Source organism: Somniosus microcephalus, chromosome 11, assembly GCF_052327205.1.
Source record: "Somniosus microcephalus isolate GS21.2 chromosome 11, FLI_Smic_1.0, whole genome shotgun sequence".
NCBI classification, from domain to species: domain Eukaryota; kingdom Metazoa; phylum Chordata; class Chondrichthyes; order Squaliformes; family Somniosidae; genus Somniosus; species Somniosus microcephalus.
The window spans coordinates 25618044-25644770 of NC_140997.1; the positions used below are offsets into that span (position 1 = coordinate 25618044).

The 26727-nt window shown below is 46.1% G+C and overlaps 1 protein-coding gene across 1 annotated transcript in view; it reads left to right on the plus strand.

The window, feature by feature from the left end:
• The first annotated feature begins 3028 nt into the window (after positions 1–3028).
• ciao3 (cytosolic iron-sulfur assembly component 3) overlaps positions 3029–26727 on the plus strand; it is a 40554-nt gene continuing 16855 nt past the window's right edge. The window contains exons 1-7 of the mRNA XM_086000383.1: positions 3029–3182; positions 10515–10610; positions 11089–11232; positions 14505–14637; positions 18534–18668; positions 21319–21437; positions 26433–26562. Coding sequence (XP_085856509.1) covers positions 3117–3182; positions 10515–10610; positions 11089–11232; positions 14505–14637; positions 18534–18668; positions 21319–21437; positions 26433–26562 — 823 coding nt within the window. The 5' untranslated portion in view covers positions 3029–3116. The remainder of the gene's footprint in view (positions 3183–10514; positions 10611–11088; positions 11233–14504; positions 14638–18533; positions 18669–21318; positions 21438–26432; positions 26563–26727) is intronic.

Here is a 26727-nt window from a genome sequence, read left to right on the forward strand (position 1 = left end):
AAGCCACTTCCATCAGCAAAATCCCTGGAGTAGAGAATTGATTTTTTTTTTTAATCAGTAAGCTGCAAAAGAAATATCCTCTTTACAAAGCAAACAATATTACAACTTAACTGGTTCAGAGCTCCCGAGTGAACAGAGATTCATACTTCAAGCAAGAAAAATAAAGCATATATTGCATTAACAAGAAACATCTGAAACGGTAATGTTACGGCGGCGAAGTGGGAGCAGCGCCGAGGAAATTCTCGGCCATACCTTCTCCCAAATAAAGTGAAATTGAAGATAGCAGCAATTTTCTTCCCAAGTACAGTCACAGCAGCCATTTTAAAAGTGTTACAATTTCCCCTCACTGACCCCAGGATGCCTCTGCCTCAGTCCAATGTGTACTGCAGTCTCCGGGGATAATTTTGACTTTGGGTAATTGTGTAAAACAGGTGATTTCGATTCAGCCGCCCTTTATACATCTCTCTGAATTTTCATTTCCATTGACCTCAGCCCAAGTCAAATTTACCTCCTCTGTTCCAGTAAAGGGAGTTGGGGAACGCTATTAGGAACTAGCGGTATGCTTTTATCATGAATAAATTGCTCTATAGTCCTTTATTTGTCTGAATTGTGCACAATAATTCAAGCCGAGAAAAGTAAAAAGCCCTGATTTTAACCCAACAAGAATGGGACGTGCGGGGGTTAAAATTAAGACAGCATGACACTCACTGGATCCGTGCTGCATATCTGCCCCACATCATTTTTAACAGGTGCGTTTTGGGCAGCGTGTGAAGCTCTTGCCCCAAGCAGACAAAGGGCTCATTGAAGAGGACCCCACGTGGAAACCTTGGGCGTGCCCCGCCCCGCCCCGCCCCAGGCTTCCCACAGTCTAGAGTTACCTTTGCCAGGGACTGTTCCCATGGGTCCCCGCGGGGCGGCAGCCTTCTGGCTGAGGGGGGTGATGAGGATACAGACGTGTTAGCATCCTGAGAGAGGGCAAATTATTCCATTACCATTGTATAGCTGTCCCTGCTATTGGGCTGCAGTTCAGCATTCCCACTGATCTGCGAGAGTGTAGACTGTAGGAGACCCAGACACTGACTGAACCTTATCCATACAAAAAGCAGGACAAATCCGACCCGGCCAATTACCGTCCCATCAGTCTACTCTCAATCATCAGCAAAGTGCTGGAAGGTGTCGTCGACAGTGCTATCAAGCAGCACTTACTCAGCAATAACCTGCTAACTGACACCCAGTTTGGGTTCCGCCAGGGCCACTCAGCTCCTGACCTCATTACAGCCTTGGTCCAAACATGGACAAAAGAGCTGAACTCAAGAGGTGAGGTGAGAGTGACTGCCCTTAACATCAAGGCAGCATTTGATCGAGTGTGGCATCAAGGAGCCCTAGCAAAACTGAAGTCAATGGGAATCAAGGGGAAAACTCTCCATTGGTTGCAATCATACCTAGCACAAAGGAAGTTGGCTGTGGTTGTTGGAGGTCATTCATCTCAATCACATGACATCACTGCAGGAGTTCCTCAGGGCAGTGTCCTAGGCCCAACCATCTTCAGCTGTTTCATCAATGACCTTCCCTCCATCATAAGGTCAGAAGTGGGGATGTTCACTGATGATTGCACACTGTTCAGCACCATTCGAGACTCGTCAGATACTGACGCAGTCCGTGTCCATATGCAGCAAGACCTGGACAGCATTCAGACTTGGGCTGACAAGTGGCAAGTAACATTCGCACCACACAAGTGCCAGGCAATGACCATCTCCAACAAGCGAGACTCTAACCATCTCCCCTTGCCATTCAATGGCATTACCATCGCTGAATCCCCCACTATCAACATCCTGGGGGTTACCATTGATCAAAAACTGAACTGGACCAGCCATATAAATACTGTGGCTACAAGAGCAGGCCAGAGGCTGGGAATTCTGCGGCGAGTGTCTCACCTCCTGACTCCCCAAAGCCTTTCCACCATCTACAAGGCGCAAGTCAGGAGTGTGATGGAATACTCTCCACTTGCCTGGATGAGTGCAGCTCCAACAACACTCAAGAAGCTCGACACCATTCAGGATAAAGCAGCCCGCTTGATTGGCACTCCATCCACCACCTTCAACATTCACTCCCTCCACCACCGGCGCACTGTGGCTGCAGTGTGTACCATCTACAAGATGCACTGCAGCAACTCGCCAAAGCTCCTTCAACAGCACCTTCCAAACCCGCGACCTCTACCACTTAGAAGGACAAGGGCAGCAGACGCATGGGAACATCACCACCTACAAGTTCCCCTCCAAGCCACACACCATCCTGACTTGGACCTGTATCGTCGTTCGTTCACTGTCGCTGGGCCAAAATCCTGGAACTCCCTTCCTAACAGCATTGTGGGTGTACCTACGCCATATGGACTGCAGCGGTTCAAGAAGGCGGCTCACCACCATCTTCTCAAGGGCAATTAGGGATGGGCACTTAAATGCAGGCCTAGCCAGCGATGCCCACATCTCATCAATGAATTTTTAAAAAGTTGCCTATTTAACACATCGACTATATAGAGCAGTGGAGACAAAAACCCTGGAATCATTTAATAAATAGTCGGATGCTATGATGGGGAGATTTTAGGCTCTCTATGGATGAATACACTTTGATGAGCCAAATGCCTTTCCTCATCTCTATTTTGGGTTATTAATGTGTCGATCAAATTTGGGCAACTGCCGCACTGGATTGTCAGCCGAGGCAATGTGCTTATTTCTGCATTAACAAATCTGCTAGACATCAAGAAAATACCAAAAATGGGATTTCATGAAAAAGCATGGGAAGTCATAAATCTTTGGAGCTGTGCAATATAAATTTGGGGGATGTGATAAAGTTAGATTTATGATCAAAAAAGGAGTGAAACAGATCACAAGCCCATGCTTAAGTGTGGCTTTATTTTATGATGAGATACATCGAAGGGGGGTGTAATTTAAAAAAGCCCACACAATAAAAATGGAGCAGCCAGAGCACCGCCCTCACAGTTAGGGCAGCTGGGGGCGGGGCTGAGCTGAGGCAATGACCTCAATTGCCTCACTGCCGTAGATCAGCTCTCACCGCATGCTTCACGGCAACGAATTTACGGCGCGGTCGGCGATGGTAAAATGGTGTCGCGCTTTAGCGGGGTGCTGCAGCTGACGGATTTGGACGATTTTATAACCCCGTCTCAGGTAGGGATCCGGGTGGGATGGGGATCCGGGGCCGGGTCGGGAGAGACAGGCCGGTCGGTTTACAGCCGCGGGACACGGGCCACAGTTTGACGGGAGAGATGCCCAGAGCTCCAGGGCCCGGGCTTTATTACACCTTCAGCCTCCAGGTTGAATTTTTTTTTTTACTGTTGATCAAATTATTTAATTGACTTCCAGTAGCGTTGAGGCGAAAAAGCTGGAATCATTAAAAAAAAACCAACTTGATGCCGTACTCGGGGTTAAATTGTAAGGTCTTTCTGACTGGATGAATTAAGATAGGCTGAATGGTCTTCATCATCTGTACATAGCTGGTTGTAGAGAGGAGTGGTTATTGTTCTAGAGGAGTGGTTTTTCTAGAGGAGTGGATATTGCTCTTATTGCTATAGAGGCGTGCATATTGTTACTGTTATAGAGGAGTGCTTACTGCTCTTATAATACAAAGTATTGCCCCAGTTAGATCCCAGCCCTACACTCCTCCATTCTGGGTGAAAGTGATAGCGTCCTCGAAGTCAGCTGAGGAAGTTCAGCCATAAGGTGAGAGTTGCACAGTGATAAATCTGGAATCTCTGAAATAGAAACACATAAACAAGGATACATAGAAGATAGGAGTAGGCCATTCTGCCCCTCGAGCCTGCTCCGCCATTCAATGCGATCATGGCTGATCATCCAAATTCAGTACCCTGTCACTGCTTTCTCCCCATATCCCTTGATCCCTTTAGCCTTAAGAAATATATCTAACTCCTTGAATATATTTAATAAGTTGGCCTCAACTGCCTTCTCTGGTAGAGAATTCCACAGGTTCACCACTCTCTGGGTGAAGAAATTCCTCCTCATCTCTGTCCAAAATGGCTTACCCCTTATCCTTAGACTGTGACCCCTGGTTCTGGACTCCCCCGCCATCAGGAACATCCTTCCAGCATCTAGTCTGTCTAGTCCTGTTAGAATTTTATAAGTTTCAATGAGATCCCCTCTCATTCTAATAAACTCTAGCGAATATAAGCCTAATCGACCCAATCTCTCTTCATACGTCATTCCTGCCATCCCAGGTATCAGTCTGGTGAATCTTCGCTGCACTCCCTCCATAGCAAGAACATCCTTCCTCAGATAAGGTGACCAAAACTGCACACAATACTCAAGGTGTGGTCTCACCAAGGCCCTGTACAACTGCAGCAAGACATCCTTGTTCCTGTACTCGAATCCTCTCGCTATGAAGGCCAACATACCATTTGCCGCCTTAACCGCCTGCTGCACCTGCATGCTTACCTTCAGCGACTGGTGCACAAGGACACCCAGGTCTCATTGCACTTCCCCTTTACCCAATCTGTTGCCGTTCAGATAATAATCTGTCTTCCTGTTTTTGCCACCAAAGTGGATAACCTCGCATTTATCCACATTGGGCCGATGCATGGCAAATGTAGTATAATCACCCAACCTGTCCAAATCATACTGCAGTTTCTCTGCATCCTCCTCACAGCACACACGCCTACCCAGCTTTGTGTCATCTGCAAACTTGGAGATATTACATCTAGTGTGTATGTATGTGTATATATATATATATATATATGTATATATATATATATAATTATTGTGAATAGCTGGAGTCCTAGCACCGATCCCTGCGGTACCCCACTAGTCACTGCCTGCCACTCGGAAAAAGACCCGTTTATTCCAACTCTTTCCTTCCTGTCTGCCAACCAGTTCTCTATCCAAATCAGTACCTTACCCCCAATCCCATGTGCTTTAACTTTGCACGCCAATCTCTTATGCGGGACCTTATCGAAAGCCTTCTAAAAGTCCAAATACACCACATCCACTGGTTCTCCCTTATCTATTCTACCAGTTACATCCTCAAAAAATTCCAGTAGATTAGTCAAGCACGATTTACCTTTTGTAAATCCATCTTGACTTTGTCCGATCCTGTCACTGTTTTCCAAGTGCTCTGCTATTACATCTTTTATAATGGACTCTAGCATTTTCCCCACTTCCGATGTCAGGCTTACTGGTCTATAATTCCCCGTTTTCTCTCTACCACCTTTTTTAAATAGTGGGGTTACATTAGCTACCCTCCAATCCATGGGGACTGTTCCAGAGTCTCTAGAATTTTGGAAGATTAACAGTAATGCATCTACTATTTCTAGGGCCACTTCCTTAAGTACCCTAGGATGTAGATTATCAGGCCCTGGGGATTTATCGGCCTTCAATCCCGTCAATTTCCCCAACACCATTTCCCTACAAATACTGATTTCATTCAATTCCTCCCTCTCATTAGACCTTATGTTCATCGACATCTCTGGGAGGTTACATAAGAAGTAGGAGCAGGAGTAGGTCATACGGCCCCTCGGGCCTGCTCCGCCATTCAATAGGATCATGGCTGATCCGAATCTAGACTCGCGTCCACTTCCCTTGCTTCTCCCCGTAACCCCTAATTCCCTTATCTGCTAGGAAACTGTCTATCTCCATTTTAAATTTATTTAATGTTGCAGCTTCCGCAGCTCTCTGAGGTAGCAAATTCCATAGATTTACTACCCTCTGAGTGAAGAAGTTTCTCCTCATCTCAGTTTTGAAAGGGCAGCCCCTTATTCTTAGATTATGCCCCCTAGTTCTAGTCTCACCCATCAGTGGAAACATCCTCCCCGCATCCACCCGATCAAGCCCCCTCACAATCTTATATGTTTCGATAAGATCGCCTCTCATTCTTCTGAACTCCAATGAGTGGAGTCCCAACCTACTCAACCTTTCCTCATACGTCAACCCCCTCATCTCCGGAATCAACCGAGTGAACCTTCTCTGAACCGCCTCGAGAGCAAGTATATCTTTTCTTAAATATGGAAACCAAAACTGCACGCAGTATTCCAGGTGTGGCCTCACCAATACCCTGTATAACTGCAGCAAGACTTCCCTGTTTTTATACTCCATCCCCCTTGCAATAAAAGCCAAGATTCCATTGGCCTTCCTGATCACCTGCTGCAGCTGCATACTAACTTTTTGTGTTTCATGCACCAGGACCCCCAGATCCCTTTGTACTGTAGCACTTTGCCGTTTCTCTCCATTTAGATAATAACTTGCTCTTTGATTTTTTTCTGCCAAAGTGCATAACCTCACACTTTCCAACATTATATTGCATCTGCCAAATCTCTGCCCACTCACTTAGCCTGTCTATGTCCTTTTGCAGGTTTTTTATGTCATCCTCACTCATTGCTTTCCCTCTCATCTTTGTATCGTCAGCAAACTTGGATATGTTGCACTTGGTCCCTTCCTCCAAATCATTAATATAGATTGTAAAGAGTTGGGGTCCCAGCACTGACCCCTGCGGAACACCACTAGTTACTGATTGCCAGCCCGAGAATGAACCATTTATCCCAACTCTTTGTTTTCTGTTAGAGAGCCAATCTTCCACCCATGCCAGTATATTACCCCCAATCCTGTGATTTCTTATCTTGATCAGTAATCTTTTGTGAGGTTATTTATTTAAAATTTTTTTTTAACTATAAACCCCCCAACTGTCTCGAACAGTTTAGTGGCCTTGAACCGCGTCTGATTGCATTAAAAGAGGGCAATGTAAGTTAAGAGAACTTGCCTGAAAGTACTATTCTCAGTATAAAAAGTTTCTGCTAAAACTAACATCTTAAAAACGAAAACAGTTGTGTTTGGGCGAGCACTTGTTCCTGATTGATGATTGTGTACTTTCACAATCGAGTACTGAAGCGTTCAGTATTTACTTCTGTTTCAGCATTGAAAGAAGTGTAACCGCCAAATTACAGCGAAATGTATGCTGATTTTGCCGTTGCCAATGTCCTGGTAATTTCATTATCATACGCTGGAATGCAAAAACAAACTGAGATCAATGTAAGCAATCGGGGAATATGTGGAACTTACACCATATGCCATCTTTTATTTATGCAAATGATCAAATCCTTTACGCATATTAGTCACAGCATGTTTAAGAAAATGTGGTCATGGAAGCTTTTCAATTTTTAATGTAACTCATGCCATAAAAATGTATTTGAAGATCCAGAGAATACCGTGTGGGACTCAATTTAGAAGAATTCTTTTTTTTTTTTTTTAAATCGCTGCAAAATACCAGAAATGTACGCAAAAAATTTTGGGGGGTAAATTGGAACCCGTTCAGGACTGGTATAAATGCAGGAAATACACACGCTCTGGTGTTTTTGGGGGCAGAGCTATGTCAGTGAGCCAGAGGGTGTCACTAGAAGTGCCACTAAATTAGCGCAAAAGATCGAGGAAATTTGGGCAGAGCATTAAAAACAGGTCGAAGTGACTTGCGCCCAAATTTCCTCAATCTTTTTGCATTGAAAGTCAGCGTTACGCAGTTGTTTCAGTGAAACTTGCCAGGAAATTCCGGGCCAGAATCTCTCTCTCTGGACCATTTGTCTCTCTGGTGCGTGTGCAGACTCCCAGCTCCCGGGGTATTTCCCCTGCTGCAGCGATTCCTCCCCTGACACCTTGGCCTGTCTTGCCTGCACAGCTCAATGCCTTCCTCAGCCAACCCCACTCCTGGCCTCTTGCTACTAAATTTCATTCCACGTCACAGACTACCTGCAAGCAGTACCATGTGTGATACTATCCTGAAGTGATTACAGTCAGCAATAGAATTGATAGTTTATATTCATGACTGCATTATCCGAACCCCAGGGTTAAATTTCTGCCTTGCAATCACTCCTGGATAACTGCAATTAATTGACATTTTTCATTGCAATACTTCTCATTAATATGCTTGTTGGCAGGTATACAAACTAATTGAACATTTAATATATAGTTTTTCCACATTAATTTAAATTTTGCTGAGAGACTTTTCCTTGTTACACCACTTATTTGTGTTCCTGTATTTTACGTTTGCTTAACAGAAGGATCTGTGTATTCCTGATTTGTACTGAAATTCACAGCAAGGGAGGCTGGCTAACTTTGCTGTATTTGTACACAGTTCCACTAGCCACACCTCCCCTGGAGTGATCAGTCCCGTACTCCAGTTTCAGACTTTTTCCAAACTGGGTTGCAGGACAGATATTAGCACCAGAAAAGAAGCCAAGAGCAGCTAACGGGGGTTGTATCATTAGCTTCGCCCACTTCACAGAAGGATCGTTTTATTCAAAGTACTTATCTTGCTGTAAATCTGTCGGCTGAACATGAAGCTGGAAAAGTGTGCCGACTGCCTCAGTAGGGTGAGAACACGTCATTGTGAACCTCTCGGAGGAATGTTGTTTGCTACTAGAAGTAACAATACGGTGCTAAATAATGGAGCGAGGGTTGATTTTCAGCTATCATGAATGTATCTTGCATACTTGGAGATAATGTTGATCTGTAAATATCGTGCATGTATGTTCTCAATGTGAAAGTGAGGGTACAGTTTGTCGAGTACTTGTATTCCGCAGCACTGCTTTTCCTTTTGTAAAAAGGTTAACACGTTAGTTGGAGAAGCACTTCGAGAGAATGTTCAGCAGACGGTGTTTTCCTCTGGGACCACTCTGACCTACTAATCTCGCTCATTGTGGATCAGCCTTGCTGCCGTTTCAGAAACTAAAGGAGGCATTTTCAGACAGGAAATTTGTAAACTTGCCTTTCAAAGTACAGAAAATGAGACGCTGTAAAACTCTCCTGTATACAAGCGTTTGTTGCAGGCGCCTTCTCTGCATGTCCTGATTCTTTTATTATATTGGCACAAAATTAGAGATCAGAGGCTTCCCCGCGGGCGGATGCCTCCGACCTGTAATAAAAAATCTACGGAGGCTTGCGATCCTGGGCTTCTCCGGGTACGCCTGGGCAGATACCCACATATCCCAGGGGCGCAGGCGGTTAGCAACGTGGGCCGGCCCAACCAATAAAACAAGGGAATCCCCATTCATACTTATGGAAGTTCCGTATGTACAGAACTCTCAAGTTTTTAAAATTTGTTTATGGGATGTGGGTGTCGCTGGCAAGCGGGCTGCTTTGCCCTGGATGGTGTCGAGCTTCTTGAGTGTTGTTGGAGCTGCACTCATCCAGGCAAGTGGAGGGTATTCCATCACACTCCTTACTTGTGCCTTGTACAGGAAACTTTCGATTTACCAGCACCTAAATAACCGGAAATGTCGGTTAACCGGCAAAATTCAGGAGTAGGTTCAGGTAACTTTTATTACTTGCCTTCCTCCATTTGTTGCTGTGCAAGGGTGTGGCTGCAGCTGTTGCTAAGCTACAGAGACGCTTGCAACTTGTGGCCATTGTTTTGAACCTGTTGCTAAGCAACAGGATTTGTTGCTTTATTATAGCTTTCGGTTATCCGGAATTTTTGATGAACCGGCACCACGTCGGTCCCGTCCATGCCGGATAAAAAAAAAAGTTTCCTTTGGGGAGTCAGGAGGTGAGATGGGAATCACTTTATAAAAAAAAAAAAAAAAATACACGAACACATGAAATAAATAAATTAAAAAAAATACATATTTAAAATGCCATTTAAATAAATATTTTAAATAAAAAGGTAATTTTTCAAAAAAAAATTATATGTTTTAACGGGGCTAAAAATGCACTTGCCTTATTTGAGTTTTTAATGTATAAATGATTTATTTTTCTATTTTTTAAAACTCATATGCTGGTAAAAGCAGGCCTTACAACCTGCTTTCACCAGGTGTAAGAATTTCACAGGCATTCAACGGGTGGAAGTTGGGCAAATAGTGCAACACTCCGCCCACAGAGGCCCGTCTCCCGGGGATGCGGAGGATCTGTCGAGAATATTCTTGACATCGCAAGTTCCGGGTTTTAGCGCACGCGCTTCGCACGCCTGAACCCGGAACTTGTGCGGCCCCTACGGACGCGTACACGCCTCGCACGCACCCAAAATACAGCCCATTGTGCCAGCAACCCTATATATCCAATCTGTTATAAAGAACTTGTTTTTTGTGTCTGGTGGGCCTGATTAGATGTAATGGGCTGCACAGTAAATTCTGCCACATTCTCTCTTAACCCTTCCAATACTGCAGGGTCATTGGATCCTGAGTTTTGTATGGTTTATGTGACCCTGCTGTTCAGTCAGCTAATGTTGACTTGCGAACGGTTGGCATTCATGCCTAACTTCCATCGGTCACCAATTTACACCGAGCTCTGCTGCCAGTCTTAAATGAAATGGCTTGTGGGACCGCATGTTGCTTTGGCCAAGGGGACCCTGCAAGGGGCATTTCTGTTGTTCTCACGCACGTCCTTTGCTACCCCACAGAACAGCATCAATGCATTTGTTATAAAGCATCTTTTGAACTAATTTTAAGGGGAGAGGGAGTCCCATTTACAATCAGAATTCAAAGTTAAAATATGCTTTTATTTTTATAGGAATGTGTGAAACCAGTGAAAGTGGAAAAGGTGGCGGGGAAATCCTCTGGTATAATCAGAATTGAAGATGATGGTAGTTATACTCAGCTGAACCAGGTAAAATCTACAAGTTCCTCTGGCTGTTATTAGGGCGCACTTGCGTTCCAGCGGAAGTGGGGTTAATGTTTGGGCACAGAAAACTTGATCATTTATTCTTTCCTGTGTTTCGTGCAACTAATGCAGTTGAAATCAGGTAAATGAAGGAAGAGCAATCGGACCTAAAACAATGTCTGCAGCATGAATATACGTCTTTGAAAAAAACAAGGCAATTAAAAAAAAAAAAAAGTGTTTAAAGCTGAGATGATTCTCTTGATATTTATTTAAAACTAATAGGCCTATTGAGCACCTTGTGCTTTTTTACTCTGGAAAGAATACTGTTGGGAGGCAGTTTGCAGTTGTCTACACCGGTATCCTGCTACAGGAGATAATTATCCCTCGTTAAATGAAATCTAGGATGGGAAGGTGTATTTTTTTTTTTTTACCTGCTCTCTCTGCATGCTTGTTTGTTCCGTTACCTGGCTTGTTTTCATTTCAGGATGGAGGTATCCAGAAACTTGAAAAAGCAAAAATAACCCTGAATGACTGCTTAGCCTGCAGTGGCTGCATCACATCGGCAGAAAGTGTCTTAATTACTCAACAAAGCCATGAGGAACTATACAAGGTTCTGAATCAAAACAAAGTAAGACACTACGTTATTGTGCCAGGTGTACATAATATTTCAGTACCAATTTTTCTTTGCAATCATCAAAATGCACACACCAACAAAGATTCTTCTCATTGGATGACAGATCTATGGGGTCACGCAAAGGAAGCTACATGTGTTTTTATTTTAAAGATGTACCGAGTTTTTAAATAATAGAGGGAATTTGAGAAGATGGGCGTAGAAAGGATAGTTTGTGTAAAGCTAGGACAAGAGAAGTGGAGGAGATGATTGTGAATTGAGAAAGCCACAGGCCAGGTATAATTAAAACCAATGTTCTGTCTAATTTATTTTTCATAATGGTCCCTTTAAATCTGCTGCGCAGCCGGGCATGCGCGATATCTTTTCCAGCGGCAACAGCTGGTGAGCGGCCCGCAGGACCACCCGACCGGTGAGCCTCGCGACCGGCCGCGCGCGGGGCCTCGCGACCGGCGAGCGGCCGCGCATCTTGGGGGGGAACGTGATTGAAATGTAATTTTCCAGAGTTAGTCATTAAACTAAACCACCTCTTAGTGATTCCATTCCTGATTTAGTCGGGAGGAGAGGGGTATGGATTTGGTGTAGGATTTTTATCAACTTGGGTCAGATGGGACCGTGCCATAGGATCTGGATGGGACAATGAGCTTAACGGTAACTTCTTCCTATGTTCTTGCGTTGCATCTAATGTAACAGCTCCGCATATCACAATCTGAATGCTGATGCCCGAAAAGAAGTGTTGTAGTGTTTAAAATAGTCCAAAAATGGGTTTTAGCGCATGTGCAGCGTATGCCTAAACCCGGAACTTGCACGGCCCCTGCTGGCGCATTTCGTACACACCAGCAGGGGCTGCAAATTAAGGCTCGGTGAGATTCTTTTTAAAGAAGTTCCAATTTGCAATCTAATTGCAATGTTGCAGTGCCAGTATTGTCACTGTTTTAAAGTGACAGCATTTGGTATGAAGTGTTCGATTTGGTAAAGGCATCCTCTTGGGACTGCTCAGAACAGTACTGTGATGAAAGCAGTAGGCTCTGGAATGGTTAAGTTGGCTAAAACTTATTTGTGTATTCATGGTAATAAAGATGACGGTGCTGCCTAGCTTTATTCTTTGATTCTGCACCTATTGACAGCATGACCTACTCTTGGCTCCTGCGTATGAAATTGCACGCATATGTTGCTAAACCCGGCACAGGACAGAGTATGCAGAGCTCCCTAAATAATATCTTAGATAATAGCCCTCAACACCCAACTTGTGACTCATATCAGTGTGACTCTGCAATTTTCCACACTCTCTGTGTATTGACTATCTGAATTACATTACCACATCTGAAAGTAGATCTGTGATTTGTGTTTGTACTGCTTTTTTTTGCCTTTTCTCTTCTGCACCCCCCCCCCCCCCAAAAGAGGCAACTTGTGCTGGCTTATGGTTCCTCGGGTGCTAGCAGCTTCCACTGCCTTGCTCGATTACTTCATGTTTGAGTGTCAGACTGAGCAGAGTCAGACAGTTCCTTCATGACAGGCATCACAGCTGAGCGTGCCACATTCTGACCTGACCTCCACGCCTTTGCTCTTTCTAGCAGAGATCGCTGGCCAGCAAACATGAGTAGAAACTGAAATTATACAGGGCCTTGGTGAGACCACCCCTGGAGTATGGTGTGCAGTCTTGGTCTCCTTACTTGAGGAAGGATATACTTGCCTTAGAGGGAGTGCAACAAAGGTTCACCAGACTGATTCCTGGGATGGGGGGATTGTCCTATGAGGAGAGATTGAGGAGACTAGGCCTATATTCTCTAGAGTTTAGAAGAATGAGAGGTGATCTCATTGAAACATACAAAATTCTTACAGGGCTTGACAGGGTAGATGCTGGGAGGATATTTAGAAACAGGGGTCACAGTCTCGGAATAAGGGGTCGGCCATTTAGGACTGCGATGCGGAGGACTTTCTTCACTCGGAGGGTGGTGAATCTTTGGAATTCTCTACCCCAGAGGACTGTGGAGGCTCAGTCGTTGAGTATATTCAAGACAGAGATCGCTAGATTTTTGGATATTAAGGGAATCAAGGGATATGGTGATAGTATGATCTTATTGAATGGTGGAGCAGGCTCGAGGGGCTGAATGGCCGACTCCTGCTCCTATTTCTTATGTTCTTATAAAACTGTGGTGGTTTTTTTTTTGTTCTCCCTTGGGACACTGAGGTCTCTCTTCATGCTCTCCTCTGTACTTCTGAATAACTCTTTTTGCTTAGTCATTAACAAAAGAACAAAATAAAATACAAATAATCAATAACACTATTTCTTTGAATCCAGTTGGTTGTGGTCCCACCAAAGTGATCCCACCACCAACGTATCTTCCCCTCCCCTCCCCTTTCAGCATTCCGTAGGGACCGCTCCCTCCGAGACACCCTAGTCCACTCCTCTATCACCCCAAACAACCCTTCCCCTTCGCCTGGCACCTTCCCGTGCAAGCGGAGGAGATGTAACACCTGCCCCTATACCTTCCCACTGTCCAGGGCCCCAAACACCCCTTCCAGGTGAAACAGCGATTTACTTGTACTTCTCGCAATCTAGTATACTGTATTCGCTGCTCACGATGCGGTCTCCTCTACATTGGGGAGACCAAACGCAGATTGGGTGACCGCTTTGCGGAACACTTCCGTTCAGTCCATAAGGGTGGCCCCGAGCTTCCGGTCGCCTGTCATTTTAATTCAACGCTCCATTCCCACTCGGACCTCACCGTCCTTGGCCTCTTGTATTGTTCCACGGAAGCTCAACGTAAACTCGAGGAACAGCACCTCATCTTCCGATTAGGCACTCTGCAGCCTTCCGGACTCGATATCGAGTTCAACAATTTCAGATCATAACCTTGGCCCCTATTTCATTTTTTCTTGTAATTTTTCCACTCCTTCCCCCCCCCCCCCCCTTTCCTTTTGTTTTGCTCTCACACCTGGCAGCTATCCCTTGCCCTGCCAGTACACTTTACACCCAATCTCAGCCTATTACCATCTCGTCTAGCTTCTAACACCTTTTATTGTCTCTTTTTTACTTCTTTTGTTTCTTTTATCCGATCGCAGCCCTGCCTCCGATCTATCTTTTCTTTCCAGTTTTGAAGAAGGGTTCGACCCGAAACGTCAACTCAAATTTCTGTCCACGGATGTTGCCTGACCTGCTGAGTTTTTCCAGCATTTTCTGTTGTTATTTTGGTTGTGGTCACTGTTTGAGTAGGCCACAGTGCAGCACTGAGAATACTTCCTGAGCACTGCTGTTTCATTGATTTTAGGTGTCTGGTTCCAAGCATCAGAAGCTGGTGGTGGTTTCAGTTTCCCCACAGTCCAGGGCATCGTTAGCTGCAAGATTTAACCTCACAGTTACAGACACCGCACGGCGGCTGACTGCATTCTTCAAAAATCTAGGTGAGTGGATTCACAGCACGGCAAAGCAGAATAAGGTACTTTTACTTGCACACCTACAATGGAATTTAGTGAATAAAACCTACACCATCGATCCAACCCTAAATGTTGTAGGTGGGCTGTATAAGTATTTCTCAATATAGATATCAGAGCAGATGTGGGTACGGTTCCCTCTCTCTTTTTTGGTGCACGGTCCCTTTACGTGACTGCGTGGCCCATTCAAGTTTTCGCACATGCGCGGTTTCTCCCATATAGAAGCCGGTGAGCGGCCTGCGCGGGACTTCCAGGCTGTTGCACCGCTTAGCTTTCACTTATCTGGGGGAGCATTGAGCAGAAACTGGGTTCTCCACACAGGAAGGGATCCAAGATTGAAGGGTGAGCCATCCTGTATAACATCCATGCTCCTCATAGTGACTGGTTTCTGGTTTTGATGCAGTGTTGTTGGAACTGTGGGAACGGGTCATCACATTTGAAAAGTACTTGGATGTGCACTTGAAGTGCCGTAACCTACAAGGCTACGGACCAAGTGCTGGAAAGTGGGATTAGGGTGGATAGCTCTTTGTCGGCCGGCACTGACAAGATGGGCCTCCGTCTGTGCTGTAAATTTCTACGGTCCGCCGGCACACGCAACTGGATAATGTGAGCTATCGGAGGGAGAAAAGTACATTAAAGTGGCAGGGTCTTTCTCAATGGCTTACAGGTAAGGTCGTATCTGAGTCATACAAACCAGGAAGCTCCCAGATTCAATCCACATTCTCTGCTGGGTTCACTCATCTGAGCTGGGGGAGCGGTAAGGATGCTGCAGCTGTGAAACCGTACCCAGCAAGGGAGTCTCTCCGCCTATGAAACCATTCCCAGCAAGAGAGCCAATGTCCATGCGATTTGAACTCGTGATCCTAGGCTTTATTTCTCTACGTGTTATGGAGGGATAGCATGCTCTCTATATTAGTGAGAAACTGAGCACGCTGTCAGTCTGTAACACATGTGTAGGGGGTTTTGCTCTGCCCAATTACAGGGGTCTTTAGTGCCTGTTAATGTATTGGGCCTCTGTCTCCTTTATACCCTTGCAGCTTATGTTAGCCTGCAGGTCGGGTGTCACTAAACACCCTCTAAGGAGATAGAGAACAACAGCTTATAGAGGAGGACTAGAATACGGTGACGACCCGCACAGTTTATACCTAATCTGCGGGGTACTCCTGAGCCCAAGGGCTTCTATAGTCCTCTCTCTTTTTCCCTAGCCTGCTGTTCCCTTGTTTGGCGGGTTCGAAGCGCCCTAATGCCCCTATCTGGTTCTAACTCCAGAATTTGGATGGAGAACGATGCACTTTAAATAGACACTCGGAGACAAGTAGTCCTTGGAAAAACAGGTGACAACCAATTTTATTTGGTTCTACCACAAACGTAATAAACACACACACTCTATAACTATAAATAAAATATGGGAGAGAACGGACATAACGAAAATGTTTTACGCTGTTTTAACTTTACCAAGTCCAATCCCACCAACCCACTTTCCTACCTAGACTAGACTGACAGTTGCAGGCCCTTGGATTATACTCACAGCCTACTTTGAGTGCGGTTGTTGGGTTGTTGCTGTTGTTGGTTGGTTTGTGCTTGATGGCAAAGGCTCCCGAAATAGCGGGAGTGAATGCCGTCTTCCACAGCCACTTCGGTCGTTGGTGTCTTGTTGATGTCCCCAGGACGGGAGTCGGTATACGGTGCGGTTTCTTACGGTGATGTTGCGCCGTCTGGTAGCGGAGTAAACTTTCAGTATGCCGATTGAGTCTGAGGCCTGATGGTGGATCTTCTCATCAGCGTGGTTGGAGTTCTTTAGATGGTAGTTCGCCCCAGCTCGTCTCTCCCTCAGCTTCTTAACTCGCTCTCCTGCTCTTTCTTCTGGTCTCTTTCTAATAATCTCTTGGTTCTGTATTTTATACCCAATTCCATTTCGGCCTCTTCGTGCCCAATTAAATTGGTGTTTACAAGTGTGAGGGCAGGGGTATTGTTTTGAGTGCACAGCGGCTCCTCCAAGTCTGCTGTCCCATTGTGTCAGTCCTGGGACTTGATTATTTTGGGCCACCTCTTAACTGTAGTGATCCCAAAACTATTGTCCCTAGTCCGAGTTGATTAAGGTGATGATGGCCTGTACTCCTAGCTCGATTAGGGGTGAGTCACATATCCTTGCTTCAGGCCCGACTCAGTCCCCTGATTGGCCTTTGAGAATGCACTTTGTTTCGATTGGCCGACATCTATGGCTCGCTTCTGAGCCACAGTCCCCTGTATTCAGATATCCCAGCCTGCTTTTCGGGACCACTGCATTGGCCGAAAATGTTGGTTTTAAACTGTATAGGGCAATCCAATTTTGGTCACCTTGCCCTTAGAGGGCTCCAATAAAACGTGGTTGTGGATTTTCAAACCCTACACATGTATAGTGACACACAAGCCATGTCAGCTTTTACAATACAAATCTAGCCTCTCTATCTGTTTCGTGCAGGTTACCATCGCAATTGCTTGTCTATAAGCTGGAGAAGAAAACTAAACGAGTCACACAAAAGAGAAAAGCCTCTTTTTTTCTGTAGTCAGGCTTGGTGGCATTGAAACTGGAGCAAATGCCTTGGGAGCAGAGGAAATGGCTGCTTGAAGGCCTGGGACACCTGCAGCAGTGGAGCAGGGTCGGCTGTCTGCGGGACAGGGCAAGGCATCCTAGTCCTGCGTGGCTAAAGTTTAAATTTACCATGGAGTACGGGGTGAATTGATCATTATGTGAATGATTCAGTTCTTTTGGGGGGGGGGGGGACACCAGTAACATGCTGGTGTTACTTGTGCCCAGTGTTGCTAAAGTTGTGATGACCCAAAATATGCACTGTGGGGGGGGGGGGTAAATTTTTATCTTCATCCTGGGTGGCAATCTGGCGGAGCAGATCACCCGGCCATTATAGAACCCGCCCAATTTCTATTCCACAATAATTTATGGCAACAGGTGCAGGAACCCCGGTTACACGGCCACAGATCCAGGCGTCCCTGTTGCATGGCAACAGGTGCAGGAGCCTCGGTTACACGGCACTTGTGCAGGAGTCCCGGTTGCACGGCCACAGATCCAGGCGTCCCTGTTGCACGGCCACCGGTGCAGGAATACCAGTTACATGGCCACAGATCCAGGAACCCCAGTTACACGGCCACTAATATGAAGTAATACTTACCTGAACCTACTCCTGAATTTTGCCGGTTAAGAGAGATTTCCGGTTATTTAGGTGCCAGTAAAAAGAGAGTTTCCTGTACTTTGAGTACGGCTGTAGAAGCCTGCAGCTTGATACACCATGGGGCAAAACTGCAATTAAAGTTTATTTGCGCAGTAGTTCTATAAATGTGATGAGAATTTTATTTATGGGCAAGTGAGTGTTTGAAGTTGGAGCAGTTCACTTTCTGCACAAGAAAGTGGAAGGCAGCTGAGACTGTGAGGGGTTAAATTCCTCCCTCACCAAAAAATCTAGAGAATGTTATTTTTTTCTCTCTCCCTTAATGACCCATCCAAGAAATTGTGTGACTGCCCCGCTTTAAAATGTGTGGTTTCTGAGAATGTGACTTTGTTTGTTTTCTGTAATTAATGACCAACTACCGGGCATTCTTCCATTTTCCGTTAAAGGAATTACATTCAGTGTGTGCACATGGGTGAATGAATTCGTCGGAGAGTATAGGTGATTATACACGTTCAGGAAGTGAACACATTAAAATGGTGTGAAGTGTATTTGAGAAACATAACTAAAATATTTTAGTATAATTTTGAGTTTAGTTGATTCCAACAAATACTTGGATGAAAATATTTGATCATGTTGTGGAGCATATTCCTGAAACTTGACGTGCTCTAAACCTTCTTTTCTGTCTTTCCAAACTATTCTCAGGCATTCACTATGTGTTCGACACAACCTTCTCGAGAAACTTCAGCTTGTTGGAGAGTCAGCGTGAGTTTGTGCAGCGTTTCCACAGGCATAAGGAGGATAGCAAAGCCCTGCCAATGCTGGCCTCTGCCTGTCCAGGTATTTATAATAGAAGGAAAGAAAGAACTTGCATTTATATAGCATCTCGAGACGTCTCAAAGCGCCATCCCCAATGAAGTACTTTTGAGGTGTAGTCACTGTTGTAACGTAGGCAGTGCGGCAGGCAGAATTGCGCACAGCAAGGTCTCAATGACAGCACTGTGATAATGACCAGGTAATCTGCTTTTAGGTGTTGGTTGAAAGATAGATATTGGCTGGGACACTGGGAATAACTCCCCTGCTCTTCTTCGAATTAGTGCCACGGGATCTTTACACCCACATTTGAGGGCAGTCGGGGATTTGGTTTAACGCCTCATCCGAAAGACGGCATCTCTGACCGTGCAGCACTCCCTGGACTGTCAGCCTGGATTAGGTGCTCATGTCCCTGGAGTGGGATTTGAACCAATAACCTTCTAATTCAGAGGCGAGAGTGCTACCACTGAGCCAAGGCTGACACCTAATACAATCCTCATGACCTGCAGTCCCATTCCCAAACAGCTATTTATTGAAAATAAAAACTGCAAATGTTGCAAGTAAGTCAGCATCTGTAGCAGCTGCTTAGATGGCTACTTCTTGAAGTAGTTACATCAAAAGATTTTGCCGGGAATCTGTTCCACTTCTATTTTGCAGCAACTTTTTTCAGTCTGAAGTTTGCTGATTTTTGATCACTGACTGAGATGTTTTAGCCAAGCTGACTGAGCTCCGGTTTACTGTCGGTACACAGTTACTGTTTTTAAAATAATACTTGCAGTTGCACAGTGCCTTATTACACTAAAACTTCTAAATATTCTTATGCCTTAAATTGCTTTTGAAGTGCAGTGACATTTTAAACATGACCTAGTGAAATTAAACCTGAATATTTAATTCATATTAAACTCCATGGGGGGAAAATTGGGTATCACCCCATTTGGGGCGCCATTATTGGCGGTGCGCAAAGTTTAGCGCCTGGTGCTAATTATCGCCTCTGACAGCAAACTTGGCTTTTATCGCCCCAGGAGGTGATTGGAGCGCTAAATCAGGCGCTTCACACCTGTCTTAAGGCGCAAAGGCCGAGTAGCGAGGCGCTACCTCAGAGTACTGGCGAAGCAAGGAAGGGCAAATCCGTGGTTGACACTGCCCTCGACCGTGTCAGTTCTATCTCCCGCACTTTGGCCCTCACCCCTGCCCCTCCCTCCCGGAACCACGATAGGGTTCCCCTTGTCCTCACCTTTCACCCCACCAGCCTCCACATTCAATGGATCATCCTCCGGCATTTCCGCTACCTCCAAAGTGATCCCACCACCAAACGTATCTTCCCCTCCCCTCCCCTTTCAGCATTCCGTAGGGACCACTCCCTCCGAGACACTCTAGTCCACTCCTCTATCACCCCAAACAGCCCTTCCCCTTCGCCTGGCACCTTCCCATGCAAGCGGAGGAGATGTAACACCTGCCCCTATACCTCCCCCCCTTCCCACTGTCCAGGGCCCCAAACACCCCTTCCAGGTGAAACAGCGATTTACTTGTACTTCTCGCAATCTAGTATACTGTATTCGCTGCTCACGATGCGGTCTCCTCTACATTGGGGAGACCAAACGCAGATTGGGTGACCGCTTTGCGGAACACCTCCGTTCAGTCCGTAAAGGTGACCCCGAGCTTCCGGTCGCCTGTCATTTTAATTCACCGCTCCATTCCCACTCGGACCTCACCGTCCTTGGCCTCTTGTATTGTTCCACGGAAGCTCAACGTAAACTCGAGGAACCGCACCTCATCTTCCGATTAGGCAGTCTGCAGCCTTCCGGATCCGCTCTCTATCGAGTTCAACAATTTCAGATCATAACCTCGGCCCCTGTTACACATTTTTTCTAATTTTTCCACTCCTTTCCCCCCCCCCTTTCCCTTTGTTTCTCTCTCACACCTGGCAGCTATCTCTTGCCCTGCCAGTACACTTTACACCTAATCTCAGCCTATTACCATCTCGTCTAGCTCTTTTACTTCTTTTGTTTCTTTCACTTCTTTTGTCCGATCGCAGCCCTGCCTTCGATCTATTTTCTTTTCTTTCCAGTTTTGAAGAAGGGTTCGACCCAAAACGTCAACTCAAATTTCTCTCCACGGATGTTGCCTGACCTGCTGAGTTTTTCCAGCATTTTCTGTTGTTATTTCGGATTTCCAACAGCTGCAGTATTTTGCTATCGTAAACCTGCAAAGTGTTGCTCAGTACTCAAAACTTCTTCACACAGCGTTGAATCTCTCCAGAAGTCAGTCTCTCTCTCTCTCGCTCTCTCTCTCAGACTGCGTGGTGCAAAAATGTCACCGACAAAAAAAAGCAGGAAGCGGTCGCCTTTCAATAGCGCTCCCCTAGTCCCTTTCTGACAGCATAACGCTCGCCTCAACCTGTCGTTGCTAGCGGCAGGCGGTAAGGCAGGGGACACCACTCAATATCCGGTCCGGGGCGCTAACAGGGCGTTGCGCACTCGACTGACGTCACAATTTGCCGGCGCAGGAGATCGTGGCGGTAGTGTTTAGCGCCGCCGCAAAATGTCTAGTTAATTTCGCGAGCGGCGCAAACATCGCCACGCCCGGGCGCCAGTTGCTTTGCGCCCCAATTGGCACCCTCTTAAAGCGCTAACGGGAGGCGCAAACAACTGAATTTTTCCCCCCATGTGTCTTTCAGGTTGGATCTGTTATGCGGAGAAAACCCATGGTAGTTACATTATTCCTCATATCAGCTCAACAAAATCCCCACAGCAGGTCATGGGCTCTTTAGTCAAAGACTACTTTGCAAAACAGCAGGTGAGTGACAATATATCATTATATTCGAATCCACAAAGCTTGTACTGTTGCAGCAGAGAATTAGAATCTCAATATCTGACAGAAAACTAACTGCTGGTTCTCCTGATCGAGGCCAGGGTTAGGCTGAAAAGAGAGCAAACGCCACCAAAACAGTCGTAATTTTTGTGCTCATTGGTGAGTGAATTTTCTCGAGCTTTCCCCGCTTCACTGCCGAAACTTGGATTGAAATCCCATTCATGCGCACGGGTAGGGACTCTGCTGAAGTTTTACTGGTAAAGTGGGAGAAACCCCATGGAAATTCGCCCCACTCCCAATGTAAGTGGGCCTCTGATGTCAGCATTGAGCACACTCTCTGGGTCAGATAGTGTGGGCTGGGTGCGGAGTAAAGGCTCCTCTAGTTTGCCGTAATGTGCCTTAATCCCAGCCGCAGAGGAGCACACCGATTGCACCAGTGAAACATTTTCCCCTTTCCTACACCTGCCATCCCTCTGGCTTCTCTGAGTGAGATTGGCAGTTATTACCAATGCCCCCCATAAACTGCACTGCCTCCTGCGCGGCCTGCCTTCCCCCAATGCACAGCACATTCAAATTTTTGTGTATGCGCGGTATCGATCATAGAATGGTTACAGCACGGAAGAAGGCCATTCGGCCCCTCGAGCCCGTGCCGACTCTCCAAGAGCACTTCAGCTAGTCTCACTCCCCCCGCCCTTTCCCCGTAGCCCTGCAAAATGTTTTCCTTCCGGTAGTTATCCAACTCCCTTTTGAAAACTGTGATTTGAGTCTGCCTTCACTACCCTCTCAGGCAGTGCATTCCAGACCCTAACCACTCACTGAGTAAAAAAGTTTTTCCTCATGTCACCTTTGGTTCTTCTGCCAGTCACCTTAAATCTATGTCCTCTGGTTCTTGACCCTTCTGCCAATGGGAACGGTTTCTCTCTATCTACTCTGTCCAGACCCCTCATAATTTTGAACACCTCTATCAAATCTCCTCTCAACCTTCCCTGCTCTAAGGAGAACAACCCCAGCCTCTCCAGTCTATCCACGTAACTGAAGTCCCTCATTCCTGAAATCATTCTTGTAAATCTTTTCTGCAGCTTCTCTAGGGCCTTCACATCCTTCCTGAAGTGTGGTGCCCAGAATTAGACACAATACTCCAGTTGAGGCCGATCCAGTGTTTTATACAAGTTCATCATAATTTCCACACTTTTGTACTCTATACCTCTATTCATGAAGCCCAGGATCCTGTAAGCTTTTTTAACTGCTTTCTCAACCCAACCTGCCCTGCCACCTTCAATGATTTGTTCACATATACCCCTAGGTCTCTCTGTTCATGCACCCCCTTTAGGATTGTACCCTTTAGTTTATATTTCCTCTCTTCATTCTTTGTACCAAAATGTATCACTTCGCACTTTTTTGCGTTTAAATTTCATCTGTCACGTGTCTGCCCATTCTACCATCCTGTCTGGCCTCCTCACTGTTCACTCTACTTCCAAGTTTTGTGTCATCTGCAACTTTGGAAATTGTGTCCTGTACACCCAAATCCAAGTCATTATTATATATCAAGAAAAGCAGTGGTCCTAGAACCGACCCCTGGGGAACACCACTGTATACCTTCCTCCAGTCCAAAAAACAACCGCTTGCCATTACTCTCTGTTTCCTGTCACTTAGCCAATTTTGCATCCATGCTGCCACTGTCCCTCTTGTTCCATGGGTTTCAACTTTGCTGACAAGCCTATTATGTGGCACTTTGTCGAACGCCTTTTAGAAATCCATGTACACCACGTCAACTTCATTGCCCTCATCAATAAACTCGATCAAGTTGGTTAAACACGATTTGCCTTTAACAAATCTGTGCTGGCTTTCCTTAGTTAATCCCACTTGTCCAAGAGACTATTAATCTTGTCCCTGATTATTGTTTCTAAAAGCTTCCCTACTACCGGGGTTAAGTAGACTGGCCTGTAGTTGCTGTGATTATCTTTACACCCTTTTTTGAACAAGGTTGTAACATTTGCATCCCCGTTTCTAAGGAGGATTGGAAGATTATGGCCAGTACCTCCGCGATTTCTTCCTTCACTTCCCTCAACGTCCTAGGATGCATCCCATCTGGTCCTGGTGACTTATCTACTTTTAAGTACAGCCAGCCTTTCTAGTACCTCCTCTTTATCAATGTTTATCCCATCCAGTATCTCCTCTAACTCCTCCTTCGCTATGTCTATGGCAGCATCTTCTTCCTTTGTGAAGACAGATGCAAAGTACTCATTTAGTACCTCAGCCATATCCTCTGCTTTCATGCGTAAGTCTCCTTTTTGGTCCCTAATCAGCCCCAACCCCCCTCCTTGCTACCCGTTTACTATTTATATACCTATAGAAGACTTTTGGATTACCTTTTGTGTTGGCTGCTATTCTATTCTCATACCCTCGGGGTCGGCGGGGGGGAGAAAAGAATATCGGACGGGCCGCGGTTCGGGTCGGGTCAGGGGGGAGAAAAGAATATCGGACGGGTCGGGGGTCGGGTCGGGTGGGGAAGAAAAGAATATCGGACGGGCCGCGGTTCGGGTCGGGTCGGGTGGGAGGGTGGAGAAAAGAATATCGGACGGGCCGCTGCAGCTATCGGACGGGCCGCTGTATTGTCGGGTTCACTCTCCTGGTACCTCCTTCACACTGCCTGGCTCGGCCTGCAATCTCCTACCCAGGAGGGAACTCTGTGACCCTCTGCCCTGCTCAGCGTAAGTCGTGCGCCACTCTGGTCATGTCGTGCGCACGACTTACGCTGAACGAAAAAACTTTCGGTTTTGAGGTTTTCGGTTTTCGGAAGTTCGGATAAAGGATAGTCTACCTGTAGTGTAATGGCACGTATATTATTTCTTAATTCTAGCCATATAGATTCTGTCCTTAACCCCTCCAGGAGATCCTCCCTCTCCAGCTCTGTAACATTCTCCTTAACCAATACTGCCACACCACCTCCTATCTTTCCTGAGCACCTTATATCCAGGAATATTTAATACCCAATCCTGCCCTTTTTTGAGCCAGGTCTCCATTATTGCCGTGACATCTTTTTCCCATGTGGCTATTTGCACCTGCAGCATACCAACCTTGTTTACTAGGCTTTGTGCGTTCACATACATACACTGTAAACCTCTTAGACCATCCTGTGTTCTCTCTTGGTCTGACCCCACCTAATACCTTTCTATTTCTTACTTTAGTGCTATCTGTCTCTACCCATCCTTTGTGCACTTTGTTTCTCGTTCCTAATCCCCCTGCCAACTTAATTTAAACTCTCGCCAACAGCACCAGCAAACCTCCCCGCAAGGGTATTGGTACCGGCTCTGTTGAGGTGCAACCCGTCCAACCTGTACAGGTCCCACCTCCTCCAGAACTGGCCCCAATGCCCCAGGAATCTGCCCTCCCTCCTGCACCATCTCTCCAGCCACGCATTCTTCTGCTCTATCCTCCTATTTCTATACTCACTTGCGCGTGGCACCGGGAGTAATCCAGAGATTACTACCTTTGAGGCCCTGCTTTTTAATCTCTTTCCTAGCTCCCTGAAATCTGCCTGCAGGACCTCCTCCCTCTTTCTACTTATGTCATTGGTACCAATATGGACCACGACCTCCACCCTCGGAATGTTCTGCAGCCGCTCGGTGACATCCTTAACCCTGGCACCAGGGAGGCAACATGCCATCCTGGAGTCACGTCTGCGGCCGCAGAAACGCCCATCCGCTCCCCTAACTATCAAATCCCCTACCACTATTACTTTCTCTACCTTTCTCCTCCACCGCGCCCACCCCCCCCCCCCCCCCCCCCGTGCAATGTAAAAGCCAGTGAGCGGCCTGCGCAGGACCGCTCAGACCACTGCGCACCTTCACGGGAACCCTGGTTATTATCCAATTCAGATGGATTAGTGCCGTGGGCCCACAACCCACAGGAACTGAATTGAGATTGTCCAAACACATTTCTTGCAGCACGCACAATCAGTAAAGATGGGAGTCAGACCCAGGTCCCAGAGATGGAAGGACTGTGTGCGCAGCATAGTTCCCTCAATCCAAAAGATCTGCCAGCAAAGGTAGAGTCATACCAATGAGCTCTTTTTATTTATAAAAAAAAAAAAAATGTTTGCCATCTTGGGCACTCGGTGAGATTTAAATGACTGCTGTTTCTACAGGCTCGTGAATATTTCGAGTGCAAGTCTTGCAGGACTGCCTTGTGTGCTGTGTGATGTCTGCCACATTATGCTGTGCCTTACCCAGGAGGTGGTGTACTTTTTGAAGGGCTGAAATGGGATGACCTGACTGAGATTTGATCAAGCTATCACATGGAGATGCACATACCTGGAATCTCCTTTTGTACCAAGACTCAAATCTGAAAATAGAGCTTTGAAGTTAGCACTTTTTATTAATTTATCCTGAGATTACAAGGTTGAGGGGGTGATCTAATCAAGGTCTTTAAAATGATAACGGGATTTGATAGGGTAGATACAGAGAAACTATTTCCTCTGGTGGGGGAATCCAGAACCAGGGGGCATAATCTTGAAATTAAAGCTAGGCCGTGTAGGAGTGAAATCAGGAAGCATTTTTGTCACACAAACGCTAGCTGAAATCTCTCTTTCTTCCCCCCCCCCCCCCCCCCTTCCCAGCCCTCCCAAAAGGCTGTGGATGCTGGGCCAATTGAAATTTAAGACTAAGATCGTTACATCTTTGTTGGGTAAGGGAATGAAGGAATATGGAGTTGAAGTACAGATCAGCCATAATCTAATCACATGGCAGAACAGGCTCGAGGAGCTGATTGGCTTACTGTTCGACATTCCCTTTGCATTCTATTCCTTCATAAATTGGGATTTTTTTCTTTGTTGGGTGGGGTGTTGTAAATTTCTCATTGGAAGCTAGTATGAAATGGGAATGAGTTGGAAAGTCTAGGTGATTACACCCACATGAAGGAAGCAGGAGGGCAGCGGCAAAACGTTCGTGTGTGATGTGTTGTACTCTATTTTCCTCATAGAATGTGGCACCAGATCAAATATATCATGTGACAGTGATGCCGTGCTACGATAAAAAATTAGAGGCTTCGAGGGAGGATTTCTTCAGCGAAGAATACCACACGAGAGACGTGGACTGTGTAATTACGTCAGGTGAGGAAAGCTTGGAGCAACGCTGCCTGTTGTGCTTACTGGCATTGATGCTTCTGCCGTTCTCTGCCTGCCTTCATTATCTTTTTGCTCCCTTGGCCTTTTCTCCCAGGCTTGTGTTCTGTGAGTAATACTATTCTGTGGGGTCAAACCGAAAGGTTTCTAAAT